The sequence below is a fragment of the Falco cherrug genome, chromosome Z, assembly GCF_023634085.1.
Source record: "Falco cherrug isolate bFalChe1 chromosome Z, bFalChe1.pri, whole genome shotgun sequence".
Classification (NCBI taxonomy): Eukaryota; Metazoa; Chordata; class Aves; order Falconiformes; family Falconidae; genus Falco; species Falco cherrug.
This window is the reverse complement of record NC_073720.1, coordinates 28,415,143-28,443,124: the sequence shown is the minus strand read 5'-3', so window position 1 is coordinate 28,443,124 and position 27,982 is coordinate 28,415,143. Positions and strand designations below refer to the sequence as shown.

The 27,982-nt window shown below is 37.2% G+C and overlaps 1 protein-coding gene across 3 annotated transcripts in view; it reads left to right on the top strand.

Moving 5' to 3' along the window:
• TNPO1 (transportin 1) overlaps window positions 1-27,982 on the top strand; it is a 59,594-nt gene that overhangs the window by 24,378 nt on the left and 7,234 nt on the right. For all 3 annotated transcript variants that reach the window (XM_055698727.1, XM_055698728.1, XM_055698729.1), the window contains 19 exons: window positions 326-432; window positions 1,529-1,662; window positions 4,120-4,201; window positions 4,945-5,067; window positions 6,715-6,833; window positions 9,256-9,316; window positions 9,971-10,139; window positions 10,688-10,840; window positions 11,972-12,197; window positions 14,916-15,087; window positions 16,537-16,623; window positions 17,413-17,520; window positions 17,721-17,879; window positions 17,974-18,061; window positions 18,694-18,792; window positions 18,995-19,090; window positions 21,915-21,990; window positions 22,792-22,891; window positions 24,320-24,394. In XM_055698727.1, coding sequence (XP_055554702.1) covers window positions 326-432; window positions 1,529-1,662; window positions 4,120-4,201; window positions 4,945-5,067; window positions 6,715-6,833; window positions 9,256-9,316; window positions 9,971-10,139; window positions 10,688-10,840; window positions 11,972-12,197; window positions 14,916-15,087; window positions 16,537-16,623; window positions 17,413-17,520; window positions 17,721-17,879; window positions 17,974-18,061; window positions 18,694-18,792; window positions 18,995-19,090; window positions 21,915-21,990; window positions 22,792-22,891; window positions 24,320-24,394 — 2,234 coding nt within the window. The remainder of the gene's footprint in view (window positions 1-325; window positions 433-1,528; window positions 1,663-4,119; window positions 4,202-4,944; window positions 5,068-6,714; window positions 6,834-9,255; window positions 9,317-9,970; window positions 10,140-10,687; window positions 10,841-11,971; window positions 12,198-14,915; window positions 15,088-16,536; window positions 16,624-17,412; window positions 17,521-17,720; window positions 17,880-17,973; window positions 18,062-18,693; window positions 18,793-18,994; window positions 19,091-21,914; window positions 21,991-22,791; window positions 22,892-24,319; window positions 24,395-27,982) is intronic.

The following is a 27,982-nucleotide window of genomic DNA, read 5'->3' as shown; positions in this document are numbered from 1 at the left end:
TTGTACAGTGTCTAGTAAATTTAGAGCCAAAGCTGCCATGCAGTGTTTGGGCATGATTCTTTCCTTAACTGGATTTACTTTGTGCTTGATTTCTCATGACTGAGTCCTTCATGGTAGCAGGAAGGGATAACCCACCTTTACATTTCAAAGCCCTTCAAATACCATTTGTGATTAAATGTACTTCCTGGTTTTATGCTTGCCAGTTCTTTACAAAATAAGAAATTTCTTAACTACCTAGGTCTTTGAGAGGAATGAGAAAAATTGGTATGAAATATGTGAAGGTGTATATAAGATCTCATTTTCTTCATCCCTCTCATTCCTTTAGGCATTTTGATAACAACCATTGCTTCAAAAGGGGAGTTACAGAATTGGCCTGAACTCTTACCAAAGCTTTGCAGCCTGTTGGATTCTGAAGATTACAATACCTGTGAGGTAAGGAGACTTTTAGAAATAGAAGATTATAATTTGAATTTGATTATTTTTATCTCTCTTCATAGACACGATGTATATGTATAGTATTGCATGTGTGTGTGTGTATATGCACATATGTTCTCCTCAGAGAACAGTGGCTCAAATTTGATGCTTTTTTTCTGCCTGCATTCCATGTTCTTACTGTTTATCAAAACAAATTTGTTTTCTTTGCATAAAAGCAGAAAAAGACTGCAGATGGGTAGTCATAGTATCTCAGCAGAGAAATGTTCTCAAGTTTCCACTCTATGGTGCCTGATCTTTTAAGTGTCGTCAGCATCATCAAGTTGACCCTGAATTTTCTCTTACTTAAAAGTAATGTTCGTTATTCTTGTAACTTAATCTGGAAAAACAATCTGTCATTCCTGTGTCAGGGTGAAATGAGCTGTCTTGTCCAGTTTAGATGAAGACAAAAAAACCAAAACAATTGTTTTAAACTTTGAGGAGACAAAAAGCATTGTCTGATTTTAAAAAAATTTAAAATTGGTGATCACATGGTTTTAGTTACTTGATACTGTCTCCATTGAATGCGTGTGAAGCATTTTGCCTAAAGTAATCCTCAGAGATAGGATAATGGTCCAACACATCATGCTGTTATGTAGTGGTTTAGTGCTGCTTTCTCAAGGAAAAGAAAAAAGCACTTGAAAATGAAACTCAAATTGACCATCATATCCAGAGTTCTGTTTTGCCCCATAATAAACTATGAAAGGAAATACAGTTAGATATGTAATTAAATTGGATAGTTCTGCATGTGGACATTTATTTCTCAAATAATATCTAGCTTTTAAGCCTTTTTTTTTTTAAATATGACTGAATAGATGGGCATGGAATGCTGAAATTAAAACTGACTCATCTAGCTTGAGAGTTTACAGGTGCAAGTATAAAGTGCTTAAAAGCCTTTAAGGATGTTTCAATTTAACTCCATATTTAGTTAGCTGCATTTAATGTGTTAACTAGCTATATTTACTGTGTTGTGCTGAAATTACCTGTTCTGTACAAAACCTGAAATGTTGCTTTCTTCAGAATGTGTAATAAGAGATTTTTATATTTTTTTAAACAGGGTGCTTTTGGCGCTCTTCAGAAGATATGTGAAGATTCTGCTGAAATTTTAGATAGTGATGTATTGGACCGACCACTCAATATCATGATACCTAAGTTCTTGCAGTTCTTCAAGCATAGCAGTCCAAAAATAAGGTAGGTTTAGGTGTTGTACTACAGTTTCCTGTTAATTTTTTTTTACATGAGCAGCAAGGTAGCCATTTTATAGATCTGTTAAAAATGTGTTTAATTTTTTAAAATGATTCTGCAGAAAGCCACAGAGATTCCATGTGTCAGTAATTTCCTTGTTTATCTGCTTAGTTAATAAATCAGTGTCACGTCATTATAAATCTTCCAAATGTGCAGTCAGCCTACAGTTTTGAAAATCACAGTTTCTTTGAAGTTTTTGCATGTTTGTATGAAAAATTCGATGCTGTGGTTAGAACTTTAATACTCTGATTAGAAAGAACAATTTTGCATTCACTTTGTAATGACTTCAGCAATGGGAGAGTCAATATTATTTTCCTGACAATAATTTCTGAGTTCTTGCAGAAAATGTTTTCTGCTTTAGTTGCACCTAAGCCTAGAAAGCTCTTTATCTTTCAGCTGAATCAAGTTAAATGGGTTCATCGTCTTGTCACTGTAAAACTGTATTAATCTCTTCAAAGTAACACAAGTATAGGATAGGATAAAAATTCCAGAATTAAATTGTTATTGCTAATATTCATTACAAAGAACAGTAGCTTTTACCCTGAAACAAGCCAGCTGTGTGCCTCTGCCACAAAGGAGGTTGATGGTATCCTGGGCTGGAGTGCTGCCAGCTCGTTAAGGGAGGTGGTTCTTCCCCCTCATCTTCCAGATGAGGCCACACCTGGGGGTGGTCCAGTGTACTGTGTCCAGTTCTGGGCTGTCCAGTGCAAGAGAGACATGGACATACTGGAGAGAGTCCAGAAAAGGGCTGTGAAGCTGATGAAGGGACTGAAGCACCTGTCCTATGAGGAAAGACTAAGGGAGCTGGGTGGGACTTGGGGAGCTCATCAATGTATGTAAATACCTGAAGGGAGGGAGCAAAAATGACATGGCCAGTCTCTTTCCAGAGGTGCCTAGTAACAAAACCAGAAGCAACAGACACAAACTGAAACACAGGAGGTTCCCTCTGAACGTCAGAAAACATTTTTTTTACTGTGAGAGCAACCAAGTACTAGGACAGATTGCCTACAGAAGTGATGGAGCGAGTCTCCATTCTTGGAGATACTCTGAAGCCACCTGGACATGGTCCTGGGCAATTGGCTGTAGGTAGCCCTGCTTGAGCAGCGGGCTTGGACCAGTTGACCTCCAGAGGTGCCTTCCAACCTCAACTGTTCTGTGATTCGCTGTAATTCTGAAAAATTTGGTTTTTTAACTCCTGTTTGAAAGTTAATTGGAAAGATTCTGCATGTTGGAGGTGGCAATTCTTTATTGCCTGCAGTAGTTGATGGTGAAGACTAAAAGGAAGAGTGTAACCTGGAATATTTCATGATAGGATTCAAATAAGATTTAGAAAATCACTAAAATAGATGCACACTAAGAAAAATGGGTAACAAAGCATGAACTTGCTCTTATTATTGACAAACTTAATACTACCTCCCTGGAGCTGGAAGAGATGAGAAAAACATGCTTTTTTTCCTTACCACATTATACAGTCTTCACTTTTTTCCTGTGCTGCAATGTTTGTGGCTTTGAAACTGTTAAACGAGTTTCCAGTTTGAAGCAGGCCACCTGCTGACCTGCAGCCTGGTTTCAGTGCACAGTGCTGAAGTATGAAAACTGCTAGTAGTGTCAGTAAAATACTTTCTATTTAAATCTCTTTAAAAAGAGACAACTTTTGAACCATGTTTTGAGGCAGCCTTCCAAGAAACGTCTGAACAGATTTGGAGTTACATTAGTAAAAATACTTTAATGGATCTTCAAAAGCCTTAACAGGTAGTTTTACATTGTGCCTTTACTTAAGGAATTTGACTTTTGTATCTCTGAGAATGAAAGAGACCTGTAAGTAGTGGCTTGCATGAAATGAAAAGGAAGAACTAACGTTTCTCTTTTTGGTATGTTTCTACCAGAAGTGTTTGAGTATGTATCCTACTATACGTGTGTGTTGTTCAAAGCTACAGCTATATTGTTGACAAATACAGGTCTTGCTAAATACTAAAACTATTGCAAAGGCAGTTGGATACTTAACAACAAAGAAGGTCATGCTAAAATGTCACTATTTCACTATGTTAACTTGTATGGAATTGTTAATAGCTAATAAGATCAGTAATGATAATATACTGAAAAAGAACATCCTTACATACTGTTTGGAACAAACGTGCCAGGTGTAGTCATTCTGCTCTTGTTTTTATTTACTGAATACTGTATTTTAAAATATTTATTAGATATATCAGAGTATAAGGTGGTACTTAAGATGTGGTTTAGTAATTTTGGTTGGTAATACTGCAGATGTGCAGATTTGTTCCCCCTTGCCTCTAGAAGATGTTCGAACCTTGCAGTTTGCTTCCTAATGTTTTCAATTTTATGAGCAGTTTAGAAATTGTTTGTAACTCAAAAAAGCATATATTTTAACTGTTCCATTTGTAGGTCTCATGCTGTTGCATGTGTCAATCAATTTATCATCAGCCGAACTCAAGCTCTTATGTTGCACATCGATTCTTTTATTGAGGTGGGTGTGCATTCTTGGTTTGGGGGGGTTGAGTCAGATTACATATCTGATTTATCAAGAGTTTTGAATTATGTTTTACAACCGCTTCTGCCCTCAAACTCCTCGTTTCTGGCTGCCCATTTTTACTTCAATCCCCATGGATTGAAGTTCATTCTGTATGCTTATGCTCAGAATTGATTAGTCTAAGCACTCTTCAAGCCCAAAAATAGTATTTTGAAAATGCTTCCTCTTCCTAAGTAGAGGAAACACTTGTTCATAAAGGTGTAAAAATAATGGCAGCAGTCTGTCACTTAACTGTGATGGAAGGTGCAATACAAGGCTCATCATGTCACGTGGGTCCATCTGGGTGTCTCTGAATACTGCTACTGAATATGGATAACAAGAGTGGTATTTTAGGTTATCTAGAGTATTTAATTTGATGCTGTTGTTACTGACAGAGTTTTCTGGCTTCGGAAACATGGAGAACTTAATTCGTGTTCAGGAGGAAAAAAAAGTCTAGGAAATGCTGTTCTTGTGTCCATGCTAATATTACATAGTGTTTTGTTTATGTGTAAAATACACATCAAGAGTCTGTAGAGTTCATTTGATAAACCATATGTCTTTAAGAAATAAAATGGTATTCTGAGGTGTGGGAGAGTACAGAAGTACATATGTGCATACTTTTGCTTGCCAGTAATGTCAATTTAAATACAAGTTGAACTAGCTGAACAAGGGATTTTTATACTGGTACTGGTTTCCAACAGAATCTGTTTGCACTTGCTGGTGATGAGGAGCCTGAAGTGCGCAAAAATGTTTGCCGTGCTCTGGTAATGTTGCTGGAAGTTCGAATGGATCGCCTGCTTCCACATATGATTAGTATAGTTGAGGTGAGTCATTTCCCAAACTGCATGCTGAAAAACCTGTTTGGGGTTGCAGAAATAAATTTTTAAAAAGCAGCTTTCATCAGAACAGGTATGTTACTCTTGCACTTGTTTACTCTTAATTTTCCTTCAAGACTTGAGATTGCAAAACTTTCTTATTAGCTAATTGCCAACTTGACATTGTGTTTGATAGGCAATGTCTATGGCAGTTTATTCTTCATTAAGTTAATTGATCCGGAAACAGTCAGGATCAGCTATACTATGGAGCAGCCAGGCACTGCTTGACCCCCAAGTGAGAAGGTAGTGTTAAAAATCTAGTGCTAGTGCTGATACTGCCATAGTTTACACATTGAAGCTGTCACTTTTTTGGGATGTGTTGACCATAACAAGGATAAGGCATGTTATTAAATATAGCTGAGATGCTCTTTGAACTACTAACAATGTTGTCTCCCATTGCATTCAGCTGTAGAGGTTAATGTCGTTCAACAGTTCCTTTCCCTTTCTAAATTAGTGGAGACTTGTCTACCAGAGGACCAGTTGGCTTTGGATTTTCAAGCCCTCTGGGGGAAAAATGCCAAATCTCTTAAGGTACATTAAGGAAGTCTTGGCTGCAATGAGTAGGACATTTTTCAACTCTTCTGAGCTGCAATCTGTTGACAACTCAGAATAGAGCAGTATTTCTGTTACTGTGAGTTCTTAATCGCAATAGTGAACCTTTAGGAGCAGCTTGTGATTTAGTGCAATTCTGTAGGAAGGGGTGCTGTTCTTGGCAAGTCGTGCATCCCTGAAATGCATAAGGACAATAAAGGTCCCTCCATTTTATTTAATTATGAGAATAAAATGGTATTCTGAAGCAACTGAAGAGGGATTTCTTTTGCTCTAAATTAGTGTACGACGAAAGGTGGCTGCACGGGCTTCCGTGAGGTTTTCTAAACCGAATGGGAGAACCAACTGTTTCAGAAATAAGGGCTGACATGAAAGAATACAGAAATTACTATTTTGGATGTTGCAAGAGCCTTCCCTAAATCATTTTGGCAGTTGTCTGTAAGAAATTAATGTACCAGCATTAGGCTTTCTGTTTGTGCAGCTATTTGATTATTTATGGATTAAATTTTAATAGCAAGCTGAAAGATTTTATACTGAATCTCTGAATTGCCGTTCATGCTAGAAAAATGTGAGAATGCCACCCCCTGGTTATAGGTTCTACTTAATTACATCCTGTCAGGTAATCAAGATTTGGAGGGGAAGCTTTTTTTATGGTACTGGAAATAAAAAGTATTTCCATCTTACTAAGGGTATAGTTGTAACTTTTTTATTCAGAAGTACAAAGGGGGAGTAAAAAACCAAAAATCTATTCACAGGAGACTGCTTTTAATTATCTTGGGTCTCTGCAGTTTCTGGGTAATAATGCTCTTGCTTAATCAGTGCAGAAATTTAGAATTAAATTATCGAGCATTAAGAAGGAAGTCCCTTAGCTTGTTCTCTCACCAGCCTTAAGCAGTCTCTTATGTCTGTTTCTTCTGTTTGCCCCAAGAAACAAAATTGCTATGGTAGCATAGTCTGGTTTTGCAAATGCATTTTCCAGTGTTGGTACCTTCTTCTGGACACTTAAAATTTCAATTTATACAAGTAATTTATTTTCATATTGTGTAGTACATGCTTCAAAGGACCCAGGACCAAGATGAAAATGTGGCTTTGGAGGCTTGTGAGTTTTGGCTGACTTTGGCTGAACAGCCGATTTGTAAAGACGTATTATGTCGGCATCTTACTAAGTAAGTATTAAGAATTACAACTCCATTTATTTTGAAATAGTCATTTTTAAACTTCAGTTCATTTGTTCCTGGTTACTTTTATAAAGAATGTATCTAGCTTGCAGCATTCTTCAAAGAATTTTCCTGTCGCTAGTTCTTGTGCATAGTGAAAATGCTGTAGGACAGCGTTCATTGAAAAGAATTCTGAGGATTTCAGACCAGTGACCTCCAGAAGCAACCCATACTGTGTCACTGTACTGCTTTACCTCAAGCTTAACAGGCTGTTAAGCTTTACATGGATGCAAAGGTGTGCTAACATGCACTTAATCTTCAACATACATCTCCACATGACAGTATCTATAATATCTGGTATACTGGTGTACTGTAAGCACATCGTGACTCCATGTTGTATGTGCATAGTCATGCAGAGGGATCTCCATTTTAACAAGAATGTAAACCAGCATGACATCAGTTGGATTTAGGAATTAAATTTATATTAATTTCTATTGCAATTTGAAGTTAACGAAAGCTTGTGCAATGTGTTCCTTCATACTTCTGCGGCCTGGTATTTGTTTCAAAATGTATTTTTTTTTTTTTTTAAGTTTCAAGAAGTTCTCTTATGCCTCAAAATGTTGATCTTTGATTGAATACGTGTTTTTGAGATGTCAACATCTGCATGTCTTTGTCAGTGCTTGTCACTTTTTTTCCAGATTAATCTGAAGTCTTCTGCAATAGGAAATGAATTTTTTTCAGTGTTCACAGTAAATGGATATTCTTTGGTTTTGTATATGGTGGAAGGTTTTTGAAATTACTGGGGCAGTTCTCTCAAGATCTGGAGTGAAAGAACAGAATCACAGACAGATGCATTTTTCTTAGCAATAAATCAGCAAAATTTCAGTTTTTGTAAGCAGTTAGGAAGTAGAAAGGAATGAAATACCTACTGTAGCAGTGGAGGGGAATAAAAGCTGAAAACAGAACCAATGTTATGAGAAATAGTTTTGAAGTTTTAAAATGGTTTTACTTAGTTCCTACTCTTGTAGCTCAAAAGGCAAAAGAATGATAGCGTAATTCTTGAGTACCCAACATGTATACGTATGTGAATAATTGTAGTTATTAACTACTAGTTAATAACTTTATACTGAGAATAGCAGTAGTTATTAATTACTAGCTAATAACTACTTGTATTAAACCTCTTTTGGCCTACATGAACATTGACACTGCAGCAGGATCATACTCACTCGATTTTTATTTTTCTTAAAAAAAGCTTTAAAATTTCTAGAAAAACAAATGTGAGTAACATTACATTTCTCGATCTTTCAGTGTCATGCTTGTTGAAAGCAACTTACTTGTTAGTGAGTCCTGTTTGACTAGTGAGCTATATAAGTTTGTCAATACTTGATGATAATCTTAAAATTTTATATATTAAACTAAAAGTGGGGCAAGATCTTCTAAAAACCTGTTCATGTGGAATCTAACATCTTGTTCCATTCTGCTCCTGCAGGCTTTCTTATAAATTGCATATCTCCTGCATACTTCATGAAGTATGCTGCAGAAATGCCAACGAATTAGTGATAATGTGTGTAATTACTGTTCCTTCATTAAAAGGTCAGAAGGTAATGTGCCATTGCAATGCCTGATTATTACTGGCCTGGTACCTTCAAAAACTAATACTCCTCACCTGCACTGTATAGAGAGATTGAGTCTGTCACTGCTACTGGGTCAGTCCATGATCATTATTAGCTTATCTTGGCTTGTAATACATATTTTTATGGATTTTTTTTCCTTTTTGTGGAGAATGTGGTTTTTTCCCAAGCATTTGATGTTTTTTGTCTTAGTACTTTTTTAAACTGTACGTCTGTGAAGTGAAGTCCCATAGCCATAACCAGTTTTAATAGCAAAGTAAGTCCTAATACAGATTAGTCAAGATCTCTGCAATGCTGGGGACTTGTCTTACTGAAGTAGTCACTAAAGGATAGGAGGGCTTAATGTAATTAGCCTTGTATCTTTAAGAGTAGTGAGGTAGAGTCGTCGGCAATAACTAAACAGTGACAAGTACTATTGGTGAGAGCCAACTTAGGCACATGATGGGAGTTTGAATTCTTACTGAAAACCTCTAGACTTAATTTCTGAAAGGTGCTTCAGAGTAAATCCATCATATGGAAGAATATCTGGTTTTTAAAATTTAAAACTTAGTTCTGCCATCTGGCTACCTCTAGTTAAAAGTTTGTAATTTGAAACAAACACTTTTTCAGATTTCAAAGTATTGATTAACCTTATGACATGGAGCTTGGTTTAGAGACTAGCTTTTGTTGTCAGGCTAAGTGGGGTTTTTCTTGTTTTGGTTTGGGCGGTGGGGGTTACAACCAAAATTATGGCCCAGGTAACTGAAAACTGGCTTGCTTTTTTATGTGTTACTTTGACATGTATCAATATTTCTTTGTAGGCTGATACCTGTGCTGGTAAATGGTATGAAATATTCAGAGATCGATATTATTCTGTTGAAGGTAAGCATCAACTTTTTTTACTCTTACAGAGTATCTGGTTAGCTTCTGACCTGTTAATCAGAATGATTCAGACCAGAATGGGCAGGTGCAGCCTACCATCCGTCAATGGAGAATTAGCTTTCCAGGGCAGGGTGTGCTGTTCCAAATACTAAATACAACTGCTACCATGTTTGTTGGGAAACACTTGGCGAGCTTTCCTGCTTTGCCCCTGTCCCCTCTCCCCCCACTCAGACAGAGCTGTGATACCATTACCCATGAACTACTGCAACAATGCAGCTTGAAAAAGAAGTTCAGAATTAGTTTTGATGCCTTCCAGGTTGAATACATGGCTTTTTCCATCAATACATTTTAGAGTATGTCTGTGTACCAGAATTTGTCTATCACTTCTTTCAATTTCATTTCCATCAAGAGCAGTTTCTTGACAAGAAGGATACCATGTGTGTGAGCTTACTTTTCTTGCTTATATTTTCCTGTTGTTTTTCTGGTAAATGTGGCAGCAGAATGCAGGAACAGCAGCATTTTTAGTTAGCTGGCCAGCACAAGTGGAATGTGAATCTTTTATATGCTTATAAAATCTTGAACTAAAACTACGTTCTTAACTTGCTCAAGCAATATAGTTGGACTAGTTTGTCTGATAAATCATTTTGATGACAGGGGGATGTTGAAGAAGATGAAGCTATTCCAGACAGTGAGCAAGACATACGACCTCGTTTTCATCGTTCACGGACAGTGGCTCAGCAGCATGAAGAAGATGGTATTGAAGATGATGACGATGATGATGATGAACTTGATGATGATGATACTATTTCTGACTGGAATTTAAGTATGTCAGAGTAACGTGTAAAATGTTTTTAAACTTGCATAATACAAGAACCACAGTAAAAAGGGGACTTTGCTTATAGGAATGCTGAGGCTTTGCTTTTGAATACAAAAAAACTATCTGCTGACATCATTGGTGGGAGGGGTGGAGGGGAAGTCTTTCAGATTGACTTACGTAAATGTATTGGCAAAATCTAGCCATTGGTAAGCTTATTTTGAGTATGGCAGATTGAGCTACAAATATTTACTGGATGCAGTTCAAGATAACTTTGGGGCTTAGAATTTTAATTCTACAAGATAATAAAAATCACGTATCACCTACTTCAGTTGAAAAAACCTCTTACACATTGGTAGATGGAGGAGGTTTAATAACCCTTTCTTTTACTTCAGTCTTCCCTCTAAAATTGGTTTGTTTTGTTTTGGGTTAGTTTTGGGGTTTTTTTTAACATGGTACTACTGACAGCCATTACTGGTAGTTCTTTTGAGGATTGTATTGCCTAACTGCAGCTACTTGTATAATAAGCAGAGACTAACGCTCTTAATTCCCCTCAGGAAAATGTTCTGCTGCTGCTCTAGATGTCCTAGCCAATGTGTTTCGTGATGAACTTCTGCCACACATCTTGCCCCTTTTGAAGGAATTGCTTTTCCATCCTGAATGGGTAGTTAAAGAATCTGGTATCCTTGTTCTTGGAGCAATTGCAGAAGGTAAGACAACAGTGCATGCTGAATTAAGCAGCTGTGTGATTCCTTCCAGGTGAATTTACTTATGCAAACAAGTATATGTCCTTAGCTGGTTTGGTTTTGGTCATCTATGTCCACATCTACTAATGGGTGATTACTGTTACTTAATTCTTCATTTTCAAATCCATGAATGTGTGGGAGGCTAAATAGCTTAGATAAATTATTTTCTCTCTTTCTTAACTTTCTTAACTACAGCAACAGAACATATTTATTGGTCTCTTGTGAAATAACACCTTAATTTCATAGAAGAGTAATACTTAATAAATTTGAGCCTTACATTTCATCCAAGTGTTTTCAGAAGACCACCACTCCTGTGACTTGAGTGCCCTGAGGTGCTTATTGTGGATGGTTCTCCAATTTAAATATGATAGCTTCCATTCCTTTGTACTTAGTCTTGCGCGCCTTTTTGCCTGCATTTCTATCCTTTTTGCAAGCTGCAGGAATCTATTTGTGTCAGTGCCGAGATTATTTTTCTCTTCCAACAGTGCCTAGTAAACATACTGTTTTCTTTGTTACTAGAAAACCTTTTTTTTTTTGTTGGTTTTGATTTTAAGTCAGGCCAAGGTAAAAGTAATTCTGGCAAATCTCAGTGTATTAGTGCTCTTGCTGACTTGAAATGTGTCGCTTTTGTTGCTGGTCAGTATTTGTATGGTATTAGGAGAAAACAAGAAGAAATTTAAATTTCTTAAGGTATCCTTTTTAATGATGTGATGATTTGTTGTCAAGATCAAGTCTTTCTCTGCTTGGCGTCTTGGTTACTCTTGAGTAGGACCTCCAAATTTTATAAACTCATTTAATTCGGATGTACTTGCCATACTCCGTTTAATAAAGAAGAATTTCTGCAGAGTAGAAGGAAGCACTGAAATTGAAATATAGATTAAATGAATCTAAGTTTGGTTGAGGATTTTAATTATTATTTAAGTAAAGTTTCTTTTTAGGACAATGTAAATTAGGTAGACTTGGTTTGTATATTGTTAAAATGTATTCCTGTTTATGTAAACGAAACATACAATGAAAGTATGCCCCTTCTAGGAAACAAAACAACAGAACTTTTTGTTAATTCTGGTACTGCAATAGCTGTCTTTTTCTTTCTAGGCTGCATGCAGGGTATGATTCCATATCTTCCTGAGCTGATCCCTCACCTTATTCAGTGCCTCTCCGACAAAAAGGCTCTTGTGCGCTCCATTACATGCTGGACTCTTAGTCGCTATGCACACTGGGTAGTTAGTCAACCCCCAGACACATACTTGAAGCCATTAATGACTGAGTTGCTAAAGCGTATCCTGGATAGCAACAAGAGAGTACAGGAAGCTGCCTGCAGGTGAGCCAAAGCTTGAGCAAAAAGCACTATCCATGACACTGCTTTTTCATGGGAAGCTGTTTTAACGCCGTTACCAGTGAATGCATGACTCTGTTTCTAGCTTTTACTGTATTTCCTTCTTTTAAACTTGAGTAGATGCAGCTGCTTCTGAAGTAGTCAAAAACTACTGTGAGTTGTAATAACATGAAAAAAGTTATTTTGTATTTCTCTTGTCCAGTTTGTTTTCAGAGTATATGACTCACCAATCTCAGTAATTTATTGTAGTAAAAGGAACTACCTGTTTGTAACACTTTTTTTTTATTTTATTTCACTGACCTGGAATATGGCTTTTTTCTGATATGCCTATGAGTAAGGTTGTTACTGTTTGCAGTGGAAAACTATCCTATCATTGGATTAATGATGTTTATGTTTAGCTCAGGATTAACAAAACATTTGGGTTACGGTTATATCAAGGGATATTCTCTTTCTTTTGAAGGGAGAACCTGGGATATACGATTCTCTTCTTCCCCTTGTTTGACTATTTTTTTTTTAATTAATAAATTAATGGTTCCATTAATGGACACACCATTAATGGAATGGAAATATGTGGACCTCTTGTGCAGGAAGCTCATAAATAAAGCTTTTACATGTCAATTTGTGTGGGGCAGGAGTATACACAGCAGACTGCCAAGAAGGTTTCTTCATAAAGCAAAGTTAGATCTGCATCTGATTGTATTCTAAATACTTGAACCAGGTAGCATTATTATTATTATTATTATTATTATTATTAGTGGTGGCAGAGGTAGAATGATGATGATGATGATTACTACACCCCACCCCCAATATCAGTAGTGGCTAAGGACAAGGCTGAGGTCAGAGTTCTTGTGATAAGCTTTGCCCAAAAAGGGACAGATGTATACTTGCCTGAGAACACATACAATGAATTTAATGATTAGTGAATTAGAGTATTAAATATGGTTTCCTTTTTTTCTCTAAATGTTTTCCAAGATTAGGCTAGCAAATTTGTTGGGCTTTAACACCTGCTTCGTTCTGTCTTTTCATAGTGAGTCTTCTGTTCCTTCCTGAATGAGCACAAAAATGTTGATATAACACTACTTCATGCATTTTCAGATCCAGGGAATCAGATTAAGTACAGATTCTACTAAAAAAAACCCAAACCACACCCACCCTCACCCCAAGAAAACCAACCCACACTTCTGATTATACATTCCTTGTCCAAAACATGGTTGAAATGTGCATGTAGTTGAACACAGCTATGTTGCAGTTGTTAAATAATCTCATGTAGAGCTTTTGAAGAAAGTGCAATGGGCAGTCAAAGCAGTTAAGTTGGTAGGAAAGAGATAAAATGGAAATATTAAAAGTAACAATACACCTGATTACTGTTTTTATTTAAAGGTCAGTGTCAAACTTATAGCACATTTTTAAATGCTTTCTTTAGAGCAGAGATTCAGTAAAATTACTGTTGCAGCTAAAAAATAAACTGGGAGACTTCACATTAAGGAAAATGTAGAGCTGTTACAAGTCAAAACATACTCACTAGCTTTCTAAATTGCAAGGAAATACCATGGTCCTTCCTGGAGAGGAGCAAAATGCGGCATCCCTACAGTCAATAATTGCACAGTTAATTTCTACCAAACTGAAAATTGGTAGGATACTGGATGTTTTCATCATTGACTTCTGTATCCTAGCCAGATGTCTTAGCTTTCGTTTTTGTGCTGTTGAGAAACTGCTTCTTTAGTTGGTGACACCCAAAAAGGTAGTTTACTGAAACATGTTTTCCTGCTCACATTGGATGGCTTTCTGGAAGAATACTTCATAATAATATAAGTTATAAATAAGTAAAATAAGAATGCTAGCCACTTAGCATTCACAGTTGCATTGTGTTAAGAAAAAGGCATTTCTGTATTTGGTAGCACAGCAATAGGGAATGGTTTGCCTCGTGCAGTGATGCATGCATTTTTAGTGCAGGGATAGGCTAATAATAATCCTGCTGACACAAGCTAGGCCAGTAAATCTTCAATAGCTCATATTTTTTTCCTTTCTTTAGTGTTTCTCTCTGAAGCAGTATATCCAGGGCGGGGGCGGGGGGGTGCGCAGAAGAGTAAGTTTTGTTTGGTTTGGGTCAGTTTTTTTAATACTGTTGTTGAAACACTTGACAGACAACCTGAAAATTTTCCATGATGCCATGACATGTGTTTTGACCAAGCCTGGCTGAAATTGTTTATCCTCTGTCTTTGCTTTTGGTTTCCTGTGTCTTTCTCTATCTGTTTTCTATGCAGTGTACAGCTGAGAGTACAGGCTGATTTTGGCATAATACTGGCACAACAGCACTACCGCTTGTAGGTGCAGCTACAGCATACATTAACAATGTGGGCCATTTTTAAATTAAGTAAACAGCTTTTTGTTTAACCATTTCAGTTAGTATATTATAACTAGTTTACAGTAATGCTTTTCTTGGTCAGGGCTTCTTGTGTATACCTAAAGGGTTTTACAACAGTTTTAATTTTTTTCATCACAACGTAAGAGCCGAATCCTTACATGCTCAATCAAAATAGATCAAGGTTATCTCAGTAATACCATCTTGAAAACACATCTTTGATGAATTTTAGGACTAAATACAGCTTTATGTTTAAACAGAAGTGGATTGTGTGGTGCATTTGGGGTCATCTTGTTTTGTTTTTTCCAAGATACTAACTGGCCTGTTTTTTTGTCCCTCAGTGCCTTTGCTACTCTAGAAGAGGAGGCTTGTACAGAGCTTGTTCCTTATCTTGCATATATACTTGACACTTTGGTCTTCGCATTTAGTAAATACCAGCATAAAAATCTGCTCATTCTTTATGATGCGATAGGAACTCTAGCAGATTCTGTAGGACATCATCTAAATAAACCAGTGAGTATACCTTATGTTCTGTAGCAGCAGTCATAATTGAAAAACTGATTCAGTGGGTTTTGTAGTGTGCTTTACATGTTACAAAACAGAAATGCTGATATTTTCTGATACTAAATATTCACAGGTAAATTACATAGACTGCATGTAGTTTTCCCACTACATAAATACTTGCTATTTTGAATAAACAGTGGTGTGTGTGGTGGCTTGTGAAATGTGCTTCTCATCATATTTTTTCTCAGGCTCAGAATTTTTCAGCTCAGAAGAGGTATATGTATCGCTATGGGACTTTAAAGGAATTGGCGGAACGTGTATTTTAATTTCCAATGGCCACTTTTTTTTGGTAACCACTTTAAGCATAGCTAAGCTGCTTTGTGTGTCTCCAATGTGTTGGAGCACATCATCACTAGAAATTGCTTTATCAGAGAGTGGGACAGCCATCCATTGTATATATAAAAACTTTGTCTTTGGACAAAGCACAGATAATTCACAAGAAAATACAGTGGGGGTTTCTTTTAGTGTACATATATTAATTAATAGAATATGTATACATGTCACCTGCATGCATCTTATGTTGGTTATTGAAATTTGTTTTATTTCTCTGGAGTGCTTCACTGACATAGACACACTAGAATAAACCAGTTTGAGTTGTTTTCATGGCATTGTACTTGCCATCCGTGACCCCACACCATCAAAGGACCTCTTTTTCAGTCTCTTTTTGGCTCTGACCACCTTGACATTTGACAATACCAAGAGGAAGCTAAATGGGAGCTCCTGGTGATGGTGGGACTTTCTTCAGTCACTTAGAATTTTATGTCATTGGACAAAGCATTAGCTGGCAGCATCTGTTGGCTTTTTAGATACCTTCTGGGAGCAACAGCACTATAGGGTTACTTTATTCAATGACCTTGTGACTGTGGCTGTGCAGTGACAGGGAAGATGGAACACCTTTATTCAGAAGGGTTAAGTGTCCTTCTGGAGGGACAGGAAGTTACTTTGTTCATGGATGCTTAATTGCTTGAGGAAGAAATTTCAGGAACTTGGGAGGATAGGGTTGTAGCACCAGGACAATGGGAAATCATTGAGAAAAGCAGGTGGCAGATGTACAGCCAGAGCACACTGCTAGTAAAAACATTTTCCCTAGCCTCTAAGGCAATCACAGAGTTTTGTAGCAACCCAGGCAGCTAGTCTGAAACTAAACCTGGAGGAAAAGATTCACTCTGCAAAGGTACATACAGGCTTCAGCAAAAAATCTTAAGACAAAAATTGTAAATTCTCTTGTTAAGCTACTTCTACACATTGCAACAATGATTGAATTACAGTACATCGGGGGAGAGGGGTGTTGCTGAAAAAGAATATATATTGATTCTTAATACATCAGTTTCCTAGCTTTGAAATGAAATGGTATGCAGTGAAGTGTTTCAGCAGCTGATGTGTTTTCATCCTGCACAGGAGTATATTCAGATGCTAATGCCTCCATTAATCCAGAAGTGGAACATGTTGAAGGATGAAGATAAAGATCTCTTCCCTTTATTAGAGGTAAATATTAAAATTTGAGTATTTTTTATCAATTTATTTTAGGAATTACACTTTCTACCAAAGATGCTCCCACTAGGAAGCATGACTATAAAAGCTGACAGAGTTTTCCATTATGGCGAAAATATTCTGGCCATAATAAGAAAATCTTGTGACTGAGGAAATATCATTAGGTTTGGCAGAAATCTATCTTTTTTTTCACACACACACACACCCCGCCATTCTGGAGTGTTTTCTTCGGGATTCTTCTAGGAAAAAGAAATGTTCCATCCTCCTTTTATTCTTGTCTACTCTCTCCTTGGTCTCCATCCCTTCATTAAAACTGTTGTCAGACAGCCTGAAGGTACGAACCAGACCATGTAGTCTATTCTGTACTTCCTGAGCGTGAAGCAGGAAAGCACCTCTAGAAAAATTATTTTCATAACTCTTAGGTAGTGTTAGGGCTTGCACATGGTCAAGATACTGAAGTTTAGTGTAAGTCCCGGCTGAATTATCCTAATTGGTTTTGTATGCACTTTCTTGGGTACCTCTAAGAAGATGCTGCTGCTGAGAAGTTTTCTCAACTGGCATGCATGGGAGAGAGTAGTAACTTGCTGATAGTTGCCTTGGCTCAGCTAATCCGTACCGCCTTTCTAGGTTGTGTTTACTTAATCAGTTACATGTGCATATGCTTAAAATACTAATATCTTTTACTTTACCTCTCCCAAATAAAAGGCACTTCACAGGTGTGAAAAAAGTAGTGACTGTTTTCTCTCTCTCTCTTTTTTTCTTTTTTTTTTTTTTTATTTCCAGTGCCTGTCGTCAGTTGCTACTGCCTTGCAATCTGGCTTCCTTCCATACTGTGAACCTGTGTACCAGCGTTGTGTAAATCTGGTACAGAAGACACTTGCACAAGCCATGGTATTTTTTACTGCTATTCCAATATTTTCAGAATCTCTCCTTAAACCAGTTTATTAACTGTATAAAGTTATGTGTGTGTTGGGAGGTTTGTAGTATAACCGTTTAATATATAAATGAAGCGGCAGTTCTGAAACTTTTTTCACACATTCCCCTGAGAAAATCTAATACTAATTTTGAAAATGCATACTTATTTGTTGCAGTTGCATAATGCTCAGCCAGACCAATATGAGGCTCCAGATAAAGATTTCATGATTGTGGCGCTTGATTTACTCAGTGGTTTAGCTGAAGGACTTGGAGGCAACATTGAACAGCTAGTGGCTCGCAGCAATATCCTGACACTAATGTACCAATGCATGCAGGTGAGATGAGTAACCTGTTTGATCCAAGGATTTTTCTTAAGAGAATCACGCTTCTAGATTCTAGAATTCTTTTTTTTTTTCTTCCTCTTTTTAGGATAAAATGCCTGAGGTACGGCAGAGTTCTTTTGCGTTGTTAGGTGATCTGACAAAGGCCTGTTTTCAGCATGTTAAACCTTGCATTGGTATGTTTCTTTTACTTGTTAAATGATCAACTTGTTTTACAAACTGATAGGAGGCTGGTTTAGCCATGTTAAGCTCCCTGTTCTGTGGATTGCCTTTTCATGGTGTTTTAAGTTTTCCTTTTCCTTATCCTTATTCCTGTCTTTGCGACTAATTCTTTCTTAAAATTTAATAAAAGATGTGATTGCATTCTAAGCTTCATTGCTTTTTCACACATAGCTGAATACATAGCTACACAGGTGATTTGAGGGTTATTCAACTATATTGTAACACTACAAGTACTTGGTACCTGTGGTTTTTGTCTTCTCTCATCTTCTCATCTCTCCCCAGCCCCAGTATGGGAAAAGCAGACAAAAGATTTCTAAAGCTGTATAAAGATAAAGCCTATTAAAAACATTTTAAAATTGTAATTTGAAAAGATTTTCATTGATCTGCTTAGGTTTGAAAACCCAGGTTAATCAGATACATAGCAGAAATACAGCTCTTGTTAATTATATGTAGCTCTTCCCAAGTGTTTAAATAGGCTTACATTACTTTTTTTAAAAAAAACCTTCTTTTTTCCTCCATGATCTTACAGTAATGGGACAAGATAGTTGTATTGTGTTATGAGATTTTAAAATGTTGTTCTTTCTAGCTGATTTCATGCCAATTTTGGGAACCAACCTAAACCCTGAATTCATTTCTGTGTGTAACAATGCCACGTGGGCAATTGGAGAAATCTCCATCCAGATGGGTAAGTTTTGGTTTTTTTTCTTTGAATCTCTGCACATTTAGCATGGTTTGTCTAGGGGTTCTGGATTTTTTTATAGTGATACTTCCATGTTAAAATTTAAATTAAATTTTAGATTCTTGTCCTTGTTCAATGTACCCAATCTATTTGGATTATGTATATTAATGGTAATTTTCTTCTGAATTTTTTTTTTTGGCTGTTCCAGGTATAGAGATGCAGCCTTATATTCCAATGGTGTTGCACCAGCTTGTAGAAATAATTAACAGACCAAACACACCAAAGACGTTGTTAGAGAACACAGGTACCCAAAAACTGAACGATACATGAAGGGAATGACAGATTATTTTTTTTTATAATGACTTTAAAAATTGCATAGGGGAACCACACCAGAACTGATATTATTGCTGTGTATTTGGCTTTTATAAGCAAAAGCAACTCTGTTTTGCAGAAGCTCTTACAAGTCTCAGTCTTGCAGCAAACCATCTATCATATATCTAGATTCTTAGTTATTGCTTTCTTACTTCTATAAGTTTTATTGTATTTATTTATCATCTGTTTAAGTATTCTTCCAGTTTTATTTATGTATTGAATATGACAAATGTATGCAGTAACACTTAAAGACCTAGTTCACAGATTTTAATATATGCATGTCCTTACACGTGTACTGTATATATATGTCTAGTGTTTGAGACAAATGTAATTGGCATATATAAAACAAATAATGAACTCATAGAATTTACAAAAAATGCACTCATTTTTTTTAAGACAGACTTGTAATATTGTGCACAAAAATCTAGATCTGTGATGGCAGTTTTACCACAACATAATGAAATTATGTTTAACTTCTATTGACTGGTCACTTAATAACAAATTTCTGAAAAGAATTCTAATAACGGCATGCATGGTTTAGGTTCTAGCCCACAGCTTTGCCTTCCAAATTGGGAGTAATCCCCAAATGCCTTACTGAATCAGAATTTCTGAGGCTTGTTTCTTTTGCATTGATAGAGGGCACGTTCTGGTATGAAGAGCACCTTCCATACTTCAGCAAAACTTTATTAATAATTTGACAGGTTCTGGTTTACTATTTTACTCATTGAGAATTTTTTTTTTTTCTGTTTGCAAACTTAACTGTCCTGCAAGAAAATGACACTTTAGTCATGATACCTGACATGTTTGAAAATGATGCAAATTCAGTGGTACAGTTACATTCTTTGAGCTAAGCAAGAGATAAATTTTCAATTTATATTTTTCCTCTGGCATTCTCTAAACTTAAAAGCTGTACTTTTTCTGCGTCACTTCCCCTACCCCTATTTAGTATGGAAGGTGAACTTGAAGGAAAAATTACCTAGTTGTCTGGCATATTATAGGTACTACTTTTTGCAGAGATAATTTTGGAGCAAATCCCTACTTGTTGTGAAATATACCATGGAATAGGATAGCCATATAAATTTTCTTTCCCCTGCTCCTTGCCCTGCCCCCCTTCCTCTACACCAGTGGATGTGTAATACTTGTAACTGAGAGGCATCCAGTATGTAAATGTTTGCTTCCAGCATTGTTAGAGAATTTTTGGAAGCATCCAGGCACTGACTTTTTCTTTATTCTCTTAATAGTTACTTTAAATGTGGATGCATAACTGCAAATAAATGTTGAGTGTGGTGTACTTATTATAGTTTGTTGTGGGATATTGTGCTGCATGCCACTAGTATATGCAAGAATATTACTGTTTTCTGGTTTAGCTTCTATGTACTGAGCTATGAAAACACTTCTCCAATGGAAACATGAGACCACTTACAGTAAAAGTAATTGCATAGAAAATAATCAGTACATGCCAAGAAGTTGATCTTTGATAGAGATGACTATTCCTGTGAGAATTTACAAACTTAGAAGTGTATTTTCATTTGAAAGTAGCACTTCAAATGCAGTTTTGTAAGTTAGATCTGCCAAAAATTTTAGACACTGCGTATTGAAATTGAGTAACATCAGGGAAAAACAGTACATTACCAGTGAGCTGCAGCTTTCATGGAATGAGTATGTTTCAAACTGCTAGTATATCCTACACCAAACTTTTACTGGAGAAAGCATCATCTGCTTTATTGCATGTTTCATGAAACTGTTCACAAATGCCTGTTAATTAGAGTGTTGCATAGTATGTCCCTTGAACATAGGTTTCCTTTCTCTGCTTCATATAAATCTGCTGGATTTTAGTATTATTCATGTATTTTGCTTCAAGTAATCCTGATACATTATTCCCCACCCTTTCCTTTTTCTAAAGATTAATCTTCTGTGAGTTGAGCAAACACCATTAAAACACATTTACGTGATGATACTTTCTTCGGTCTGTCCCTTGGAACAAAGGACCATACTACCTAATCATGTGATGAAGCAGCTTTGCTTTTCATGTGTCCTTATGTCTTGTTTTCAGAAGTCTGATTCTTGCATGACTTCTATGAGGAAGTCTTTTGTGAACAAGAGAAATATTGGGATTAAAGAATAATTTTCTGCAGTCAGTTGCTGCGAGTTAGCATACAAGATAATGAACAAGACAAATATTTGGTGCTCTCTGAGAAGTGTTTCTCATCTATTTAGCATTTTTATATAGACCACTATTTTCCATGTTAAAGTATTTATAAATGTATTTTTACTGACACAGTAGATCTATTAAAATCTTGAATTCTAAATATTTAAAGAAAAATGTTTACAATACTTGATACTAAAACTGAAAATGGTTAATTACTTTTTATCAAGAATATCCATAATAGTACATTTCAATAGAAATTTTTAAATGTATGGTAGCTAAATTTATTGTAAGAGATTACTCTGAAGAGGACAGAATGACTACTTACATCAGAAAGCCTTTGGATTTTAAATTGTGTTTTTGGTGTTCTCTCATTTACTTTAATTTTTCTTTTACCCTGGAGAGTATACCATATATGTTGCTGCCTCTTATTTAGGGGGTGGTAATAAACAGCACTGGTGAAATCTTATGTTTATTATCATACACAGATTCTGTTGGTTTCTGTTTCTGAGTTATTTGTTGTTTTTTCTTTATTTTTTCTCCTCCCCCCTCATTTGCTCATGTCTTGGTTGGCGTTTGGTGGTGTATAACCGTGATTGCGTTACCTTAGCAATAACAATTGGTCGTCTTGGTTACGTTTGTCCTCAAGAGGTGGCCCCCATGCTACAGCAGTTTATAAGACCCTGGTGTGTATTATTCAATCTTTTTTTTTTAATTCATTTTTCTTCACTCTCTTTCTTTCTTTCTTTCTTCTCTCTATCTCACTTTTAGATATATTTTCAGTTGGTTACAAAATCTCAATCCTTAATCATTGCCAACCATGTGACTAATCTTGTCCTATCAGGTTTGTGAGTTTTTAGTAGCACCGTCATGTATCCTTTATGTTGTGGCTAACGACTAATTTATGCATGGGATAAGATTGTCACATGCTTGCTGTGTTAAAGCTTGATTATGAAAGAGCATTTTAAAATCCACCAGAATGATAATACAATGCATGCAAATACAGTAAAATTTAAACTGTGCATTACTTTACTTAAAATTCAGTCTGAGGCTTGAATTGCTGTAAGGAGTATATGTTTATAGATTTGTTATGTATAAAATAGCTTGCTTGCTGCTGTAAAAGTTAAATAACTGTTCTGTAAGTGGTACCTGACATAATTCATACTGTGATAGTAGTATATGTCCCGTTTCTAATAATGATAGTTCCTATAAATATTTCAGATACATGTTTCCTTTGTATTTAATGGAATACAGGTCACACTTTCTAACTGCATATAGTGCAACAGGAGAACAAGATTCAGGAGATGATGCCTGATGGGAATACGCTAGTAAAGACTTTGGGCAACAAGTGTTTTTCTAAGTGTTCAAAGTAGTATTTCAGATCATCTGATCAGTGTGACTTATTCCATCAGATACTGTCATCTAGTTCTGACTTGATTGAAGAGAAAGTAGTAGAGTTAGCTAAATTTTGTTCTCCAACTTGCTAGGTGCACCTCTCTGCGAAACATAAGAGACAATGAGGAAAAGGATTCAGCGTTCCGTGGGATATGTACCATGATCTCGGTCAACCCTAGTGGAGTAGTCCAAGTAAGAAATATGAATAGATCTAAACTTCTTTTCTTTACTCGTGAAATTTAGTGAAAGCTGTATATGAGGTATGAAAAAGTTCAGTGTGACATGATTTCCTTCAGTACGTGATGTAGCTTTATTTTGAGGCCAAAATGTTTATATTGCAAATGATACATCATGGTGCTTCGGTAATTGTCACCTAGCAAAGGAAAGGAGAAGAGCATTGTTAAATATAGGTTTGGTCTTTTACTTACAAATAATATGTAAATAATGAACTTCGACTAAAATAATTGTGTTTTGATACTTCTGTCAGGCTGTTGTCAGGTTCTGTATGAAAATAAAAGCCAAAAGCTGACATACTTAAACCTATTTTCCAGATGTAACCTAGGCTTTTAAAACAAGAAGCAGAACAAAAACAGTAACCACCCATGCATTCTTAAAACTTGGGTAGGGAAGGTTCTGTTTCAGCTTTGGATATTGCTTAAATACTCAATGTGACAAGGAACGTGGAACTCTTAAAATAGCTATTAGATCTGAAGAATAGACTGACTTGCTCTTTAGTCTCCACACCTCCAAAATAAAACTGTATCAGTGTAATATTTTCTAAGAGGAAAACAAAGGTAATTTTCCATCTCCCCTGCCTGGAATTCTTCCTGAAACACAAGAATTGAGCCTCTACCTTGTTTTGAAATGTTCAGTTCATTTCACTTGTGCCTTGTTCTGTACTTAGCATTTGCCTCTTCTACTTTCCCTTTTGTTCTTTCACATAGTTTGAGGGGATAATTAAGGACTTTTCATTATCCTGTGTCTCCTTCTCTGTAGCCGTTATCCTTGTTTCTTACCCAAAAGCAAGGGCATTATCAGCTTAATGATTAAATACGTAATGGTGTAGTAGGGGGTAATGCAGGACAGCAGATGAACTAAGTATAGGGATTTTGGGGTGGCTTTAGTTTTGAACCTGTATGATAAACATTCTGTGTGTCCCAGGAAAAACTTCTGGCTCTGATTAAAGTAGTACAACAGCTTTTTTTTCTCCAAATGGAAATGTGCGAGAGTGAGTGAGTGAGTTGTGACTGTCTTGAATTTGGTGCTTGTTATTAAGGTGATTGGTTCTTGAACTTAGTATGTGTACTGAAAGAATCAATGTTAGAGAAGCGTATGTGGGAGGGGAGGGTTGTTGGGGTTTTTTTCTAACTGTGGTTTCGTTTAGTCAAAAATCTGATTAAACCAAGCTATTCCTACACTCAGCTATTTCTATTTCTGAACACTTAGGCATACAATAACTTACTGTTACTGTCTGAATTAACTGAAAAATGAATACATAAAAGCAAAAGCAGTTGTGAATTAGGATGAAAGACCCTGCATAGTTCATAGAATGAACATCAAGCATTGTTTGCAGACCCATAAATTGAGGTTTCTAACCTGTGTGATTGTTTAATCTTATAGGACTTTATTTTTTTTTGTGATGCTGTTGCATCGTGGATTAGCCCAAAAGATGATCTCCGAGACATGTTCTGTAAGGTAATGTTTCTAATATAACAGTATATCCTAACAGTGGTTGTTTTGGATCCTCTGTTGTTTTTTTCTTCCTTTCTGTTCCCACCGTTAGCACTTACTGTACTTGTGTTCATGGAGGCTTCTTCAAAAGGTCATAAATTTTCAGACAAAACAAGATAGAAATTCTAACTTTCTTTTCTAACCTATATTTTCTTATATGCATTTGGATTATTCTGAACTTTTTTAAACAATATTGAAAAGTTCACTGGATATCTTATTTGAAAGGATAATCATCATCCTTAAAGAACTTTTCATAATGTCCACCTTACTGAGTTTTACCTGCATTTAAAAGAACATGGTTTTTTATACCATATGTAAAACTTTTATCTGTAGAAAATAAGATTTGTATGGTTCAAGATTCCTTTTCCATGAAGATGCTTACTTTAATTTCTCTTACTACTGCTGGAAGTAAGTTTTCAGGATTGCTTAATTCTCCACAGAATCTCTCTTGGATGAGTTATATGCAAGCAAAAGAACTGTTTGCCTTGTTTAAAATAAGCAAAAAAATCCCACCCGTAATGTGATATATTGTGTTTTGGCACTAATGTATCAGATTAAAAAAAACCAACCAAAAAAACACAACTTACTGCTGTTACATGAACAGTTGCTGTTACTGTTCAGTAGTGTGGCTCCCCTCACAAACTGTAAAGTGAAATCTCTGTTTTTAGGAAGGATGTATGTCAAAAGTTCATGATGCTCCTCTTAAAGAAGAAATAGAGTATATCCCTAAGCACTTACTAGGATAATGGGTTAGTACTGGTGCTTTTTTTTAAAGTAATGCCATGTGTGAGCATTGGAAGAGGAGATGGAACTTTTGTATCCCATCTGTAAGAGCGATGACAGAAATCTCGCTGTCTTAGCCTTTTGGATAACTGGTCTCCTCTGAAGGAGCACCAGGCCCAGGAAATGCACAGCTATGAGTGTTCTAGCATCAGCAAACAGTAAATACAGTCTTGAAAGACAATCCAGGATGCTGTCTGTGATGATTTTCCAAAGCAGTCTCAGTGTTTCTGCACTGGTCCTTCAGCATTGAATACTTGCATCAGTAAGTTAGGTTCCTCTTTTTCAGACTCTTTCCACATTATCCATGTGGGATCTAATGCATTCAAACAAGACACAGTGGTTCTTGGTCACTTGGCATAAGGAAATCCTTGCTTTTTGAAGTGTATTCTTTTGTGGTTTTTTCCATGCAAGAAAGGAAATGAAGCTTTCTTCAAGTGATGGCACGTACAGTTTTTAGATTACTGCCTCATGAATACATGACTGCTGTAGTCCAGTTAGATGTTTTTCCAACAATAATTATGCCTATCGGGAACAATGGGGAAAAAAAAAAAGATTGCCCAGTGTTTCTTTTGTTTGTTTGTTTGGAGTGTTTTAGCACTAGAGTTGAGAGAGGAAATACCTCTTCCAAAAGTATGGGTGGATGAGCTGCTCATGTTGAACTCTGACACATACCCTAAGAATTTTATCACTTTTTATAAAAGCAAGGTTTCTGAAGACTAGCTGAAGCTCACTTGCTAAAACTCTACTGGAAGATGATTTTTTTCAAGTGTTCCTTTAGTTATACCTGAACATTCTTCAATTTTCAGTAGTTTCTTGGCAGCTGGCTAATCTGACTCTTGGGGTAAGGAAAGAGAGGTGAGCCTGCTTGTGGAAGGTCTTTTCCAGGGAGAAAAGCAGTAAGTTAACTGGGGGCACTGTAATGTCGTTATTACTACATCCTGTTTAAGAGCAACTCTGCTTGAGAACGTTGTGTTGAGGGTGAAATTGGTACCATGAGCTTTAACTTTGACATTGCCTTTTCTGTGAGCATGTGTTCATGACAGACTGTTGCACAATTCAGTATCATTGAATTTAAAAATAGAAAACTTCAGACTCTCTTGGCCTAATTTCCTATGAGGAGGAGCCATTTCATAGTATCACAGAATGGTCAGGGTTGGAAGGGACCTCTGGAGATCATCTAGTCCAATGCCCTGCCAAAGCAGGTTCCCCTACAGCAGGTTGCACAGGGTTGCATCCAGTCACGTTTTGAATGTCTCCAGAGAAGGAGACACCACCGCCTCTCTGGGAAGCCTGTTCCAGTGCTCTGTCACCCTCAAAGTAAACAAGTTCTGCCTCATATTCGCATGGAACTTCTGGGGTTTCAGTCTGTGCCCATTGCCCCTTGTCCTGTCACTGAGCACCACTGAAAAGAGCCTGGCCCCATCCTCTTGACATGCACCCTGAAGATATTTGTAGACGTTGATAAGGTCCCCTCTCAGTCTTCTCTGCTCCAGGCTAAAGAGGCCCAGCTGTCTCAGCCTTTCCTCATAAGGGGGATGCTCCGCTCCCCTCATCGTCTTCATAGCCCTCCGCTGGGCCCTCTCCAGCAGTTCTCTGTCTCTCTTGAACTGGGGAGCCCAGAACTGGACACAGCTCTCCAGAAGCAGCCTCACCAGGGCAGGGTAGAGGAGGAGGATAGGCTCCCTGGACCTGTTGGCCACGTATCTAATGCACCCCAGGATGACACCATTGGCCTTCTGGGCCACCAGGGCACACTGCTGGCTCATGGGCAGCTTGCTGTTGACCAGACCTCCCAGGCCCTTCTCTACAGAGCTGCCTTCTGGCAGGTCAACCCCCAAGCCCCAGCCTGTGCTGGTGTGGGGGGTTGTTCCGCCCCAGGTGCAGGACCCTACACTTGCCCTTGTTGAACTTCATTAGGTTCCTCTCCACCCAGCTCCCCAGCCTGTCCCGGTCCTGCTGAATGGCAGCGCAGCCTGCTGGGGTATCAGCCACTGCTCCCAGTTTAGTGTCATCAGCAAACTGGCTGAGGGTGCACTCTGTGCCTGCGTCCAGGTCCCTGATGAGCGAGTTGAACAGGACTGGAGCAGCACTGACCCCGGGCACAGCGCTGGCCTCAGCCTCCAGCCAGGCTCTGCGCCGCTGATCACAGCCCCCCGGGCTCTGCCGTCCAGCCAGTTCTCAATCCACCTCTCTGTCCGCTCACCTGACCCACACTCCTGAGCTTACCTGGGAGGCTGTTGTGGGAGACTGTCATCTGCTTTTGTTCTTTCTAATATTTGCCTTTTAACCTGCTGTTCTCAGAGCTAACATACGAAGACCTTTTTGATAGTATCATTTAATTTTCATAGTTCTCAGCTAATTTATTACATTGGAAGGTCCAGACTGAAACCCGTAAATATTTATTTTTTTTTCCCTTCTCACTGGCTTTTGACTACCACTGACTGTGGATCCCTGTTAATTCAAAGCACAAAAGATTTTAACAGCTTCCATTTTCAGTGACAGTCTTACAGATTCCATGGAAAAAACAGAGCTCTCAGCGGATGCTTTTGCATCTGTGCTAAAGCTAACAGGTATTCATTCTCTCAAGTGCTGGCTGCAGATTTGGCTCAGGTTTCTTCCCACAGTATATCACACATTTTGAAAAGAAACATGAATACAGTAATCTTAACATATGTAAGCCATTTTAATTGATGAAATATTTAGCCTTCTGAAGTGGCCTATCTCTAGGTTTTAAGTCACCTTACTCATTAAAAATACATATAGGTATGT